Source organism: Phodopus roborovskii, unplaced genomic scaffold (assembly GCF_943737965.1).
Source record: "Phodopus roborovskii unplaced genomic scaffold, PHOROB, whole genome shotgun sequence".
Classification (NCBI taxonomy): Eukaryota; Metazoa; Chordata; class Mammalia; order Rodentia; family Cricetidae; genus Phodopus; species Phodopus roborovskii.
The window spans coordinates 493,502-508,679 of NW_026125781.1; the positions used below are offsets into that span (position 1 = coordinate 493,502).

The window sequence follows — 15,178 nt, forward strand, 5'->3', positions numbered from 1 at the left end:
CAGGCCACTGCTGATAAGAGAGCCAATATTCAAATTTTTGTACTCCATTTCAGAGCCACCCTTGTCCTAGTGCTCCCTAGTGCTCCCTAGTGCAATGGGAGAAACAGCTTTCTACTTAGAAAGGGTTAAACAACTCTGCCCCAAAAGTATAATGGAGGAAAGCATGGGAGCCAGGAGTGAGGGATATGGGCAGAGCCAGTTCACTTTTATCCCAAGGAAAATGAAGCTTTGCTTTCCTCGTTGTCATGTCCCTGTATTCCTATAAGTCTATAGGCTGTAGAAAGAAGAATCAAGGACAGTGAGTTGGTTCTGGCAGAAACCAGAAGGCCAAAGAACAACACAAATACCATTTACATAGAGTGGACTAAAAACTCTTGTGTACTAGAGGAGTTGCACAGACTCAGAAATATGCCCAAAGTGGCTCTCTGTTGTGCTTTCACCATCGGTAGGGCAAGGAATTCATATAGTTACCAAGGGCTTAGTGGTACCCAGAGGTGGAAAAGAATGGAGAGAAGATGAGAAATGGTTGTGTGCAGAGCAGTGCCTATCAGGGAACAGAATGCTTGGAGCATTTTTCTCCTCGGTTCTGCAGGCTCTTGATTTAGGGCCCAGGAAGAAAGCTCACTCACTAATAAATAGCCCATAAGGAATGAAATGACCAGGGGCCCCTAGGCAACTTCTTTCTGCTTTTCCTGATGCTCCTCAGTGGGCCGTCCCGTTTCTAGAGATGTTCTAGGTCCTGTCTACAAAGACTGTCCACTGGGTACTTGGATAGAGTTTTCTTTGAACCATTTTCATAGGACAAATAGATTCATCCTGGGACTTTGGGAAGGAACTTGGAGTGGTAGCATGTGTATGTTGGCTAATTAATCTCTCTCTCTTACACACCCTCCCCACACCCTGCCTCATAAATATGATGCAGTTTGTGATTAAAAGTACATTGAATTAGAACAAAATACAGCTTCTTTGGGAGATGAGACATTAGGTCTTTCTTTGCAATTTTGCCTTAGGTTATATAGAGACATGCAACTCAGAGTTTCTTGATGATGGAATGTCTGGGTAGCTATTGCTGCCAGGAATTAAACTGGATGTGCAATCTTGGAATCATGAGTGAGAGATGTTTGAGGTTAGGTTGGTGGGCTGGAAATAAGAGGGGGTGTTGTGATGGGTTTCTTGGCAGAAAAAAATAATCCTTGGTTGAGGAAGAACTTAGAACTGTTGAAAAGCTCTGAGAACAGATGTTCAGGAAGGAAATCTGGTTTCTGAAGTGACAAGTGATTTCAGTTTTCAAATGAAACTAGTTTTCTGTTTTTAGGACAAAAAGCTCAAAATAATCTTGAATTAATGATGATAACAATAATAATGACCAGTGAGTTCTGGACACTATCATACATGTTTTATATGAATTTGTCATTTCATCTCAAACTCCCAGCAACCCTATAAGTGTTATTATTATCTCCACTCTGTGTGTGTGTGTGTGTGTGTGTGTGTGTGCGCGTGTGTGTGTGTGTGTGTTTGAGAGAGAGAAAAATTAATTTGAGAGAGAGGAAAATTAATTAGCCAAATAGTATACATGATACCACTCCAACTTCCCAAAGGCATAATGAAGTCAAGTAATTTGTTCAGTGTCTCATAATTAATAAGTGAAAGAGGTTGGGGTGAGCAAAGGTAAGTAAGTGATAAATAGCTAGAAACACTTTCCATTAGTTTTATGATCTGATAATTTGGTCATGGACCCTAAGAGTGTGGGCGAGGTCAATAAACACAAATGGAACTTTCCAGATAAAGAAAATGTTGAGGGTTTCCATTTGGATGTTGTTTCCTCAGTTAGAAATGAAGGGAGCTGATAAGACCAATGGTAGGTTATCAATGATGAAAATCTCAGATATCATCCAGAAGGACCTCTCTACTTCAGTAATTACAAAAACTAGAACCAGAGCTACAGAGACAGGCCCATAGTGACTGAAGCAGTTGATGTGAGATCCAAGACTAGAACTGGATACTCTCTCTTAACTCCTGGTCTTGTACTCACTCTCATAAACCTCTGTTTCCCATTTATTATTTACCAAAGTAATGGAAATATGGGATCTAAAGTGCTCACTTTTCTGTAATTTACTTTATGACTTCAAAGTAAATTGTGTGGTGGTATATGTGGGAAGTTGGTCTTAATTCATACTCCAGGCATGCCTCTACTGAGACCTACCTCATCCTGGAGTCATTATCTAGCATTCATAAATTCTACTCAAAAATACATTCTATAGGCACCCAGATATTCATGTCCAATTAACAGCAAAGCCTTTGTTCAATAAATTTCCTATTGGTGAATAAGTAGTGTACAATATTACTTTCTTTTTTTTTTCTTTTTTTTTTTTGTACAATATTACTTTCAACCTAAAGGAAAGAAACTATTGATAGTATTCTTTGTTAGCTGAATCTCATCACTAGATGTTGTCTTGTTGTCTCAAGAGAACCAGTGCATAGACTACCATTTGGATCACCTAAAATGACAGGGAACTGGCCTTGACTGAGTCCAAGAATAGGGTACCAAAATGTTTTATTATTTTCTATTTTAATGAGGCACAGCTCTTATTTGTGATAATGGGGTTATAATGAGAAGACTTATTGTTCTCACTCTCACTATGGTAGGCTATACTAGCCTACAAGCAGTGTCTCATGATGGCGAATGACCACAGTGGCTTATGTTCATCTGCAACTCCAAAGAAATAAGAAGATATATCCATTTCAGACATTGGCTTAAAGACAATAAGCCTCTGTCTTGAAATGTAGGAGAGGATCTTACCCTAGGTGATTCTCCAGAGAACTGATACACTGTCTCCAATTCGTGGGAAGTATGTATGAGAATCTAAGCAATTTCTACAAAACAAGCCCCTAAATATATCTGCCAAGTATATATTAATGACCCCATTCTAGCATTTTGCCCTTGCTATATATCTCACCATTTCCTGATGGAAATTTAGAGTTGAGGTGGCATTTATCTATGGAAAGCAACTGTGTAAAGCATTATGTATGTAAGGTAACTTATGTAATATGTACACAAGAGACAGATAGTTCAATTATGCTTGTATAACTTAATGTTTTGCTAAGAAGAGAAGTCAAATAGGTTTTGTTACTCTCTTAGTACAACTTTTCTCTTTTCCCTCTGCTTTTCTCACTAGTTATAATAGCCAGTTAACAGATTTCTCCAAACCAGTAATTAGCTGCTAAATGGAGTATACCATATATTGTGGTACAGATGTCAGAAACATGCACATTCCACATCCAGTTGTCTTAGGAAGTATGGAAGGAATCTTGTTTCTTTCATGGCGGGTTAAAAATGGGATCAGTATATGTTCAAATAGGGGCATGGAACATAGAGATCAACAAAGACTTTAATATTCCTTATTAAACATATCTGCCTAATGCCCCAATTATGGGCTGTAACTAGTCCTTATAATAATTTAAGAGTTCAACTCCATTTGGAATTGACTAAGGCTCTAGAGGCAGAAAATTCCTTTGGTGTTACCATGTAGCCAGCTGTGTAACTTGAGCTAGCTACTTATGAATTTTGAATTACTTGTGATTTCTATGTTGAATATAATTTGGGTGAGAGTGTCTCTCAGAAATGTAATGATTTCTTGAGATGTAACATCTAAAATTCCTTGGACAATGCTTTCCATGTGGTATAGCATCAATTACTGGTAGTTATTATTTCAGCTCTGGTTTCAAATTTGTTGATAACAAACATGGGGAGGAGTGCCACAATGAATGCTACATACAGTAAATGATCACAACACATCCATTTTAATAAATGAACTGACATTTGCCATGGCATCTAGTTTATGACATGGTTAAGGAACCATCATTGGCTAACAAGCAAAGATGGGAAGATGCACTCTAAAAAATAAAAGTCATTCCCTTGTTACTACTTGCTGTCTCAGAGTTGTTTCTGTATTCGCTCCAGGGACTATGAGGCTAGTCCCTTAGCTTTTCCAAGTCCTATCCTAAATTTTCAGCTTGAGAGTTAAATTTGCTAATGATTACATGGGCCAATAGTACTTCAATTGTGCAGAGAAACAACAGTGCATAGGCACAATACTTGGGTCCTTGGTGGGTATTTAATAGATTTCAGTCTGAATCAGCATATCTCTATATATAGTATCAGGAATTATTAAATATATATGATTTTCAAATTGAGTGATTGATATTAGTGTTACCCAAAAAGCTTGTTAAATAGACTTATCATGTATTTTCTGATTCATACTTTCAGGATATGAATTAGAAATTCATACTTAATAAGCATTTCTGGTGATTCTGATGCAAATGGCCCAATTCAAGACACACTGTTGTAAACTAATCAACAAGTAACTTTGGACATTGCAATGAGATAAAAGGGTAATTGAGGCTCTATAACAGTTTCTGGCTGGCTGCAAGTGTCAGAGACCTTTCTGTCTTAAATTTACAATTCACCCACACAGAGAGTACCATATTAACACCTTTATCCATACACTTACCTTTCTGTGGGTTGGGCCCTGATCTCTACCTGTTTCATCTCTTACTTGAGACATTTAAGGCAACAGCAAAAATGGGCCTTTATTACAGTGAGTAACTGGCAACAAATCAGCCAACCATGGATAATTGAAAGTGTGTGTGTGTGTGTGTGTGTGTGTGTGTGTGTGTTTGTGTGTGTGTTTCATAACAATGTTTAACAGCTCACTACCTTCCCTTATTTACAGATGTTACTTCCGATAGTTTCCCACTGTAACTATGGAAAATCTTAACATTACAATTATCCATGGGAACAAACAACCATGCAAAGAGCAGGCAGCAGGCTCACTACATGAGAAGGGAGTAACTCTATGGATCAAACGCTACTAAAATAGCTAAAATAGTCAATCATAGGTAAGATAGCAATGAGTAAAGGAGCAAAGTTTGCTATGGAAGACACATGTAAAAAGAGATAGTGTATACCTCATTGACTCTTCTTTCATCATTCATCTTTGCTCAACTTCCTTTGGCAGAGAGGTGTCTTATTCTGGGTCACTTACCTGTCCTGATTATCTCCTTCTGAGGAGTCTGCAAGGGGGTAATCTGAATAAAAAATTCTGCTTCAAATGTCAATGGGTAATCATTATTCATCTCATTCCCTTCCAGATAGTACACTAACATTTTAGCACAGGTTTTCAATGCAATAACATCCATAAGTGAATTTGTAAAGTGTATTTGTAAAGTTTCTGACTAAAGGCATACTAGTAGAGTCACAGTATTTTGAGGTGGGATTGTATTAGTTTCAGTCTTCAAATGTCACTGGATACTCTTTTAATGTCTTCCCTGGATCAGTCCTCAGCTATGAGTACCTTGAAAATTGAGTCAATTTTTCATTCCCTTCTGGAAAAAGAGAGAGTTGTGCTGTATTTTTTGTTTAATACCCTTTGAAAGAGAAGTCAGGCCTCCGAAAAGCTGAGGTTACATGGCTCTTTATAGCGTGTCTTGACCCAGAGAAGCAAAGTGGAAATAGAGTTGGAGCCACAAACCAACTTTAGATTTCTTGGACCACATAGTTTCTAAATGTGGGACTTTGGGATGTGGCAAGTAGCTAAGACACTGCATTCCTGACTCATGTGCTACATTCTCCCTCAGCCTGTCCCATAGCTCACCCTCCTCATTCCTACAAAAGCCAACTCTAAGCACATGTTCTCAAAGAGCATGTAATCATATCACTTACCTGCCTGAAATGGGCACAAGATTATTGGGAATATGACCGAAACATCTCTACGTCAGACTAAACCAAATGTGTATCTTATAGATTTGTGTTTAGTTAGGTAAAGTGGACAAATATTGATGAGAAATTTACATTTGAAAGAGTCTTTACTTAGTGAATATACTCTTCTAGCTTTGGACTCTTTTGTTCAAAGTGTGACTTAATATCATAAGCGTTAGTATCACCTGGGATTTTGCTCATAGCAAACTTTTAAATCTTTAACATGCTCTTCAGGTATATGGTGTATACATGAAAGGTTGATAAATACCATTTTGCACTGAATTGTGCCACATATGGTGAGAGATCATCACCAAAGTGTTTCATGTCTTAGCTATGCTTATTCCTCTAACTTTTGCACAGAAGGACAAATAGTGTTGCATTGAAGATAACTGCTTAAGAAGCAAGTGGCAGTTGGGAACCATGAAGCAGGAGTGTTTTTCTCTCTAATGTATAGGGTGAATCCAGAAGAGTGTGCCGTGGTTATTTCCATTGGGAGAGGGGCCAGAATGGATGATTGAGTCGAGATCGGAGAAAGCTAGAGGAAATGACAAGGAGATGCATCTCAGCTAGGTTCAGAGTGCATCTAGTGCTACATCACTGACATGGGATTCCACATGTTGTTCCAAAGAACGGAAACTTTCTGTATGAGACTTAGCTTCCCTACCATCCTGATCTCTTCTTTGACTTTCCTTTGGTACAGTGCATTTCCAGCTACTGCCCACAGATCTTACAATAGACACGTCAATAAAAATAAAACCTATGCACTTGGACTGCTTCCCAAAATTGTCCCAAAGACTTTCAGTTTTGCACAGAGAAACTGATTCTATGGTTTTCCTGTACCCATACTCATCCTACTACCGGTAGCTATCGTTTCCCTGATAAAAGGCCCTCCATAACCAAAGCCAGCTGACTTCGATTTAGGTAAAGAAACAATCTGAACATTATATCCTAAGATCCTCCCCTTTTGAATATCTTTCCTTGAAATTGAGATATTATGGTGTTTCTAGTCCCAGGTTTTAAAGTCAATACTTCCTGTTATTTTAGTTCTTTCTTCCACTGCTTTAGGCTATATTGATGAATTCAGGAAAAAAACTGGTATCCCCAAAATAGTGTTTAGTTCTCAAGGAGAAAAAACTAAGAACAAGGATCTTGTAATAAAGAAGATAAAAAAGAAGAAAAAAAGATCTACGCTCTTGATGTAAGGAATGGTCCCTATGTAAGTTCCTGTGGATGGGTCAGTAATGAGTAGGTAGAGATCAGCCAACAGATTTGAGCTCAAAAATCAGTGTAAGAAAATAAAATAATGGTAATAATCAAAGTAGAAATATGAAAAAGGCAAATCCTGCCCACATTATCCTTTTGCTAAGCATTGACTATTTGGGGAAAGTGTCCCTAACTCTATTAACTGTAGACTTTAGGCTGAGAATATTTGAAACTTCTGTCTGAGGCCTGGATATTTCCTGGGCAGATTTCAGGAGGAAAGTTCTTTTTGTGTGTGTATAAATCCCTTGTTTTGCTGATGTATGTCTTTTGCCCCCATTGGTGCTCTCAAAGTACCAAAACACAAAGGGATGGAGTCAAAACATGACTTTTAAAAAATGGTTTTCTTGATCTTCATAGGAGATAAAATTTTACAAAAGCTCTTTTAAAATATATCTGTGGTCCTTATCTAAAAAAATTCAAAGGCAAATCATTTGGATAAGGGCCTTTATTCTTCTGCTCCAAAGTAATGAATTCTAACTCTTAAATGTCTAGTCATCTTTTAAAATCTTTGTTGTCTTTTAATCCTTAAGCCAGTTGTATAAATGTTACAAATCTCCTGTCCAGTATGGCAGACAAACAATGACACCTCAGACCCTTCATTTATTTTCAATCTGTCAAAATAGAAGCAACCAGTCATCTCTGAGTACCCCTAACAATGAAATTTACAGGCATCTTAGGGGCCAAAAACATTAACGCGGCTCCCAATACGCTCACTCAATTTCAGGGAGGGAAATGCACAATAAGGAAAACAACCTCAATTGAGGCAGAACTCAGGGGGCATGGAAAACTAGTTTCATTTAGGAGGAAAACAAGTTGAAATTGCAGAGAGAAAGAAAAATCATGGCCCATTTTTTCAGTAAGCACAGATAGAATGACAGAGTAATTCTTTCTACTTCTTTGCCAACCCTCCTTTTCCCCTTGCCTTCACTTATTAGATCAATAGGAAGCTGTCTTGTATGAGAGGTAATACACTTTGCAAGGAGCTCACCTTTACAGCTTGCTGATTGCCATCTATTTTTACGGCCTAAATGAACAGCCTCACCTTCCCCCCTCCTCCATTCCAAAACGTAGATTAAGAAAAAAATGATAATAAACCTTGTGAGAAGGTGGCATAAATCTTTGACTGGCACCACTGAGGCGACCTCTCCGTGCTTCAGTGGACTAAGCCAGCTGGCCAAAAGGATTGAGAAGAGAGCTAAGCCAGTGAGCTTCCTTAGGACTAGCCAGCGGAGAGAGCAGAAAAGGCAGGGCAGCAAAGGTGCAAGGATCCTTCAGCGATGGGGGAGGTGGAGTCAGAGAAGATAATGGTTAGGATGTGAAACTCAATCGGAAGGCAAGAGACTTGATCTCAGGGTCTTCAGCTTAGTTTCTAAGCTTATATGAAGGAGACAAACAAAGCCAAAACAAAACCCATCCAATAGCAGAGCGTGCGATCAAGAGAGACATTTCCTTTCCAAAAGGACCTAAATGGTTAAGTGGCAATTAGAGTAATTAGATAATTAGATTGTGACTCTGTGGGTAAGAGATAGAAGCCTGTCTCCCGGCTAAGTACACTTGGTAGCAAAACACGTTCAGTTATAAAAGGAGCGAGTTCTCAGTTTGCAGGTATATTTCAAGTCACTTGTAAAAATGAATAGAAGGAAATTTTGCTGTTGGTGGGTTAGCTTTAGCAGACAAAAGACATGTTTGCCTGGGGCTCCATCAGGGCATGTACTCCTAAGTCGCACTCTCAAGTCCCACCATCAACACTGAGCTTCCGTCAACAGATTTTTATTTAAGCCAAAGCATTTAGAGTACAGTTCTGTGGTGAATAACCTTTAAGGTTACATTTGCCTTTTTCCTGCTTCTCGCAAACAGTCCGTAATCCACGAGCACATTTGTTGGCTGTAAAGGTGTACAACAGCAATTTTTGCAATGACAGTGCGGAGAGGGAATATGAGATCTGTGTGCTAATGAGCTGACACTGCAGAGGCTGGGGCGGTGTAGTGTGGAGTGTACCACAAGTGCACAGCAGCAAGACACAGGAGGGGACTTCAAGGGAATCAGCAGTATTTCCTGAGGAACCAGGACAGCAAGTCACACCATGAAACCCAGCAGTCTCCTGATACCTCCATACCCTTCTAATCCTAAAGATGATTAAATTGTTTTTTTTCTCTCTCCTAAATGCTAAATTTTTAACTTGCAAAATGTGTGTGCATTGCTTTTCCTATGCACTAATACTTTACGTCTATGGTGTACATGGTGAAACCGATTTAGTCACATCACTATTCTCTTCTCTCTCTACATCTGCCCGGTTAAACTGAAAAGTAAGGCAGCAAACTATTAATTCCTATGAAATGGGAACATGTGCTCTAAATCAGATGGGTCTGTTTGAGAAAGTTCAATTCTCTCCTGAGCTAAGATCCCAACTGAACCACCTTTCAAAGCCAGGGAGGCTTTTATTGGCCTCTTAAGGCACAGAATGAAGTTAGAGTCTGTCTTTAGCAAACCTCTTGAGGCTTGTGCAAAAAAGCTTGCTTGCTAGTAGAGTCTTTAAATAACTGGTGCCTTAGATTTATTGTAAGAATGACTTCTGAATACATTGTATGGAACAAGGTGACAATGCAGAGGGAAAACAGAGGGCAGGGGCATTACAGAAGGCTCTACTGTTTATTTATTCTTCACATTTCTGTTTACCTGCATACCTGCTCCCTAGAAAGTACATGCTTGCCTCGGTATTAAAGATGGAGAAATATCATGAGATGAGATCAACTCTAGCCCTAAAGACAGCTGAAACAAGTAATTCTGCAGTGCAATAAGCAAGGGTCTTTCATTTTTGCTAGCCCAGTTCTACGCCAAACTATAGGAGGGGTAGAAAACCAGATTTGGACTCATCTGAGGTTTGCATCAGAGGATACTGGAGTTACTTGTTTCCTCTGTATAACTAGGTAATCACTTGGAGGAATGGGATCTGTAGTCATTTACTTTCTTTCAAGTACTGTTAGAATCATATGCTTGTACCTGACATATTTGATTTGTGCTCCCACGAGAAAAAGAACAGTCAAGGCCATGGGGGAGATACTAGACATCCCTAGGGTTTCTCTGCCCTCTTGACTTGTTATTTGCAGAGGCTATAGTTGCAGTAGGTAGGCATCTCACACTAAGCCACCAAGCAACAGCTACCAGGAGACAGCTTTGAAATCTGACTCTCATTCAAGAATTGTGACTTCCAGACAGGACTGTTTCAGGGACCACTGAAGATGGCAGCTTTCCCCCTCTGTCTTCTGAGCTGGCTTTGAAGTTAGAGAGTGCAACAGGCAGCTAGGTACAAGTCACTGACTTCTGGCTGAGTTCTCCCATATGCGTTGTGTGCTTGTGCATACACACATGTATATTTGACCTAACTAAGGAGGTAGTTTCCTTCTGTATTTGTTTTTCTTGTTGCCTATTAAGTCTTACCCCTTCTCTCCCACTCTCAAGTGTGTAACCAAAACCTAGCCTTGTAACTAATAGTGCTCTGGATTTCAGTTGAGATTTTGATCAACTGCTTATCCTTCTACCTCATTGTTCCTTTATTGCTCTGAGAGGTAAGGAATTAAGAAAACCCAGCACCAATATGGATGACTAACTGAGATTTTCTCATGGCAAAGATAAATTCCTGACCCTTGTTCAGGTAGGGCTCTGATAGCCATAGGCTGGTGAGTGTCAGACGAGTTTGATCATAAGAACAGGGCCCATAGCTTTGGAAATTAATCATTCCCAAGGAGCCAAAAGGATCTCTTAGCCCAGTATTCTTCAGTGGAAAGAGAGCGAAGGAAAATGAAATACATAGTATTTGTTGTTAGTGATAGTTTCATGTATTTGGTTTTAAATCTGTTCTAATTAATATTTAGGAAACTGCATTTGCGATTCAGACTCTTGAGGTGGCCACATTGCAGCAGGATTAAGAATCAGATATGCCTTGTAAATGCTGGAGAGAGGCTAGGGATTACAGAAGTAAGACTCAAAGTATAGCCAGACATTTTGCCACTTTCACACTTAAGTAAAATTAATATATTCCTTCTTTGTCAGTATTGGAAAACCAAAGGATATCCAATACAGAGTGTCTCAGAACATGTTCATAAAAGGGTCTGCACCTTTAGCTGACTTGTTCTTAAGGCTGGTAACTGGTACATGCTTTGAAAAGTACGTCTTCACTCCCCCTTCCCTTCAGCCTAAGCCTTCAAATCCAGAGAAAATGTGCTCTTGCAGACCTTTTTAAAATTGCTAGGGATTACATATATTTTGAGGTGGAAGGATTTGAAGAAAGTCGTATACAAAGGTAGACTCTACCAGACACAAATGCCATTTGTCAAAATGGAATGAAACTTCAGGTTTCAAACTACACCACCCAGGGAAATCAGGCATACTTTATGTTAACTGGTTTCGTTTGGAAGAAACTTTTGGTGAAATAAAGTAAGCTCAATATTTCGCACAAAACATTCCTTTCAAGTTAAATAAACAAAAACAAAAACCTGTGTCCAACATACAAGTAGTCATTTGGGTTCCTGTGATTTTACTGTTAAAATCATCCTTTGCAAAGAGATGATCATTGCTGCTATGGATTTCACACACGGCTTTGGGGCTGATGAAATACCCTTTTAGTGTTCCGTGTTCCTGCTTCAAACTTCTCCCCTCAACCAACCTCTTGCTCTAAATTAAGAACGGTGTTGTCCTCAACAATCGTGTGTGTGTGTGTGTGTGTGTGTGTGTGTGTGCACGCCCACACACACACGCATGTGCACACACTCCTGCATTGACACAGACAGCATTGGCTTTCCAAAAATTCACCTGAGAACTGTCTTCTTCCTTTAAGGCTGACAAGCATTCATCACTTGCAATCAGTTTGTAGTCTTATCAGTGCCTATCAGAGCTCTCTGGGTAAGGACAGAAAGAGGCCAGGGAACCCAGCCTGATCTGTGCCTCAAGGTCACTTGTTTGCAGGGTTTTTACATTTTGTTCCTATGTGTCAGGCAATCATCAAACCCAGCTCATGCCTACCACCAGACACAGCTTTCACACTTAAGTATTGCACGCCCTGCATTGACTCAATCAAGGAGCTGCTGTTGCTTCTTTTTTAAATCCCATCTGAAATTTCCCTGAACAACCATGCTATTTTCTTTCTTTCTTTTCCCCCAACAGAAAGGGGTGCGGGGGAGGGAACACCAGTTTAGCAGGGAGGAAAGTGAAAGTTTTGCATCAAACATAATTCATCACAGAGTTTTGCCCACTGCTTTCTGAGCCCCGCAGCAGAATCCTTAAAGGTTGGTTTATGCAACATGAACCCAGGATTGACTACTGCCTCCTCAGTCTGCTTATTGAGGCAATCACCCCCCCCTCAGTGCACATACGCGTAGACCCTCGTGCATCACAAACAAAATGCAAATGAGGTCCTCTCAGGTCCCAAAGGGAGGCAAGGCAGATCTACTTACAAGCATTAGTCACAGAAAAGCTATTGGAAGAATCCAAGTGGTCTACGTGGTAATTCAAATGGAAGGGCTTCTCAGTTGTGTTCTGGTTGGTGTTGTATAACTGCACAGCAAAGCGGAAAGCACTGTGCTCCTGCACCGTGTTTCTCATGAAAAGTCCACCTAGGAGCAAAGGCAATCAAGATTTGGCGTGTGTCCCCCCACTTCAGGGTGAGTTAGAAAGTAACCAGCATCAGATGCCAGGCACCTCAGTGTTACTGGCAAGCTCAGCTGATGATTGATTTTTCAACCTGTGTCTTTCAAGACTTGGAAACTCTGATTTCCACTGTGAAAAACCTGGGTTTTCTACACCGAGAACGCTGAGAAGGGAGAAAGGAGAGGTGGTAGGCTGCTGTGGGTAGGATGAAGGAATTGAAAGTGGGACTTGGTTCTTTCTTAAGCAAGGGCCTGTCCCCAAACCCTGACTCCAGCCCCACCCCCACCCTTGTCCCCACAGCTGGGTCATTTTTATCCCCCTGGGGTACAGGGTTAGGGTGGGAAGAAAAACAGTTTCATTTCCATTGCTGTCCCAACCCATTCCCCAAGAGCCACCTTTCCCCATGACAATACAGGGGGTTAGTTCAATAAAAGCAACAATCCTAACTTCTCTACTTGTAAATACTGGCAGAAGCGGGGAGAACTCCCTTCCGGCTGGCTACTGGAGCTGGTCTCCAGACAGACACAGCAGCAATTCATGAATCCCTAGTCTGCGTGACTTCCCTGCTTGCCCGACTCCTTGTGTCACCCCCCACTTCCTACCCTATCCTCCATCCACCCAGCTACTTCCATGGTCCGGGGGATCCAAAGTGGGTGCCATCTCCTCTAACACTATCCTGTCTCACTGGAACCAGAGACGCGGGACAGAGCGACCTGGGCCCAGGTTATGCATCCTGGCGCGGCTAGACAGGCAGTATCACCCTGGGACAACTTCCAGCGGCTGCAAGCATGCGGTGGCAAAGTCCAGAACAGAGAGCTGAAAAGCCGCGACTCTTAGCCTCCTGCAGCACCCCAACCTTCAGCTTGACTCCCTTGCTCCTTGGTCAGTTCAGAAAACCTGGGCATCCACCCGCATTTGCCTCAGGAGACCCTCTCTCTCAGCTCCTTGCAGCTCACGTCCCCAAGATCTCTGCCCAGTTCCCCATCTCTAGTCACCGTCCCCAAGCATGCAGGACAGGGACCCACGTTGGAATAGCCCTGGCCCCACTAGGGCAGTGGGTTTCAGATACAGAAGAGCCTGGACCCTCTGGCTGGCTCTGGATAGCTTACCTATGCTGATGGTGTTGGGGAATCCTCCGTGAGAATGACCCAAAAGCCCCAGGACTAAAAAGAAGACCGCCCGGAGCACGCTTTGCCCCATTTTCTTCTGCCTGGCCGTGATACACCTAAAACGAAGCTGACAAGAGCATGGGCGCAACTCGGGAGTCGTCAAAATAATAATAGAAAAAGAAAAAGAATTCGCCGGCTCTTACACCCCCTCCCCTCAACTTGCTCTCGCTCGCTCACTCTTCCTTTCCACCCCACACTAATCCTCCTCCTCCGCCGCCTCCTCCTCTTCTCTTTGCTCCCTCTCTCTTCTCTTCTCTTCTCTCTCTTTCCTCTCTCTCTCTCTCTCTCTCTTTCTCTCTCTCTCTCTCTCCCTCTCCCTCCCTCTCTCCTTCTCTCTTCCTTTCTCCCCCCCCCCTCTTCCAGGATCTCTCACACCCCCTTCCTACCCCCCCACCTCACTTCTGTCTTCACACCAATCTGGAAGGCGGGTTCATTGGCTGCAAGCTGGGTTCCCCAAAGCGATTTCTTTGAGAGATGGATACAGACACACAGAAACAGACACACACAGACAGACACACAGATACACACACACACACACACACACACACACACACACACACACACACACACACACAGAGAGAGAGAGAGAGAGAGAGAGAGAGAGAGAGAGAGAGAGAGAGAGAGAGAACCGGAGACAGAAATTGAGACAGAGAGACAGAAACACACACACACACACACAGAGAGAGATAGCGAGAGACACAGACACACAGAGAGACACAGACTGAGAAAACGAAAACCGGAGCGAAACTAAAACAGTGAAAAACAAAAAACAAAAAATAGTCAAGAGATAAAGAATTTAGAAAGAAAACCAAAGGGCTCCCCCGCCCCCGAAGATGGTGGATCTAAAGAGGGGGAAAGAAGAAAAGAGCTAAAAGCCTCAGCGGCTCAGCTCTGGTGAATTGGGTTCTTCCAATTGGGCCGGTAGGGGGATATTGATCAAAGTTGATCTGACGTGGAATTAAAGCCGCACACTGCTTAGCTCCACTGCAAACTGCAGCTCTAGACTGCAAAGCCTAGGCGCTGGCATTTGTTAACACAGGAGATAGGATCAACAGAGATACACCAGTCCTCATGTGGACCAGACTTTAAGCTGCAAGCAGCTTCCTCTTTGTAAAAAGCTGCATTGTTTCTACATTTGTATATGTGTTTTAAAGATGAGGGGTCTTGAGGGGCGGTTAGTGGTTACTCTTGAGTCTTTGTGAAGAGACTCAGAAAAGCAGTTCCCATCACAATGTGCCCTAAGATGCTGCGCATGCCTGGTCTCTGCCGCTCAGCTTTTACAGCAGATATCTAAGGGCAAGTGAACAACCCCCACCCGCATTCCCCCATTCCTGCAGCTTTGGGA

The 15,178-nt window shown here is 41.7% G+C and overlaps 1 protein-coding gene across 5 annotated transcripts in view; it reads right to left on the reverse strand.

Annotated features, from left to right (window-relative positions):
* Gria3 (glutamate ionotropic receptor AMPA type subunit 3) overlaps positions 1-14,308 on the reverse strand; it is a 263,014-nt gene extending 248,706 nt beyond the window's left edge. For 2 of the 5 annotated variants that reach the window (XR_007834108.1, XM_051178649.1), the window contains exons 1-2: positions 13,774-14,096; positions 12,472-12,630 (exon numbers count right to left, since the gene is read on the reverse strand). Coding sequence is in view for 4 of the 5 variants with exons in the window: in XM_051178649.1 (XP_051034606.1) it covers positions 12,472-12,630; positions 13,774-13,864 (250 nt within the window). In the remaining variant the exon portion in view is untranslated. Of the gene's footprint in view, positions 1-12,471; positions 12,631-13,773; positions 14,097-14,227 lie in introns of those variants that run through there. The other 3 variants (XM_051178646.1, XM_051178647.1, XM_051178645.1) reach the window with 3 other exon arrangements.
* Positions 14,309-15,178: the final 870 nt, after the last annotated feature.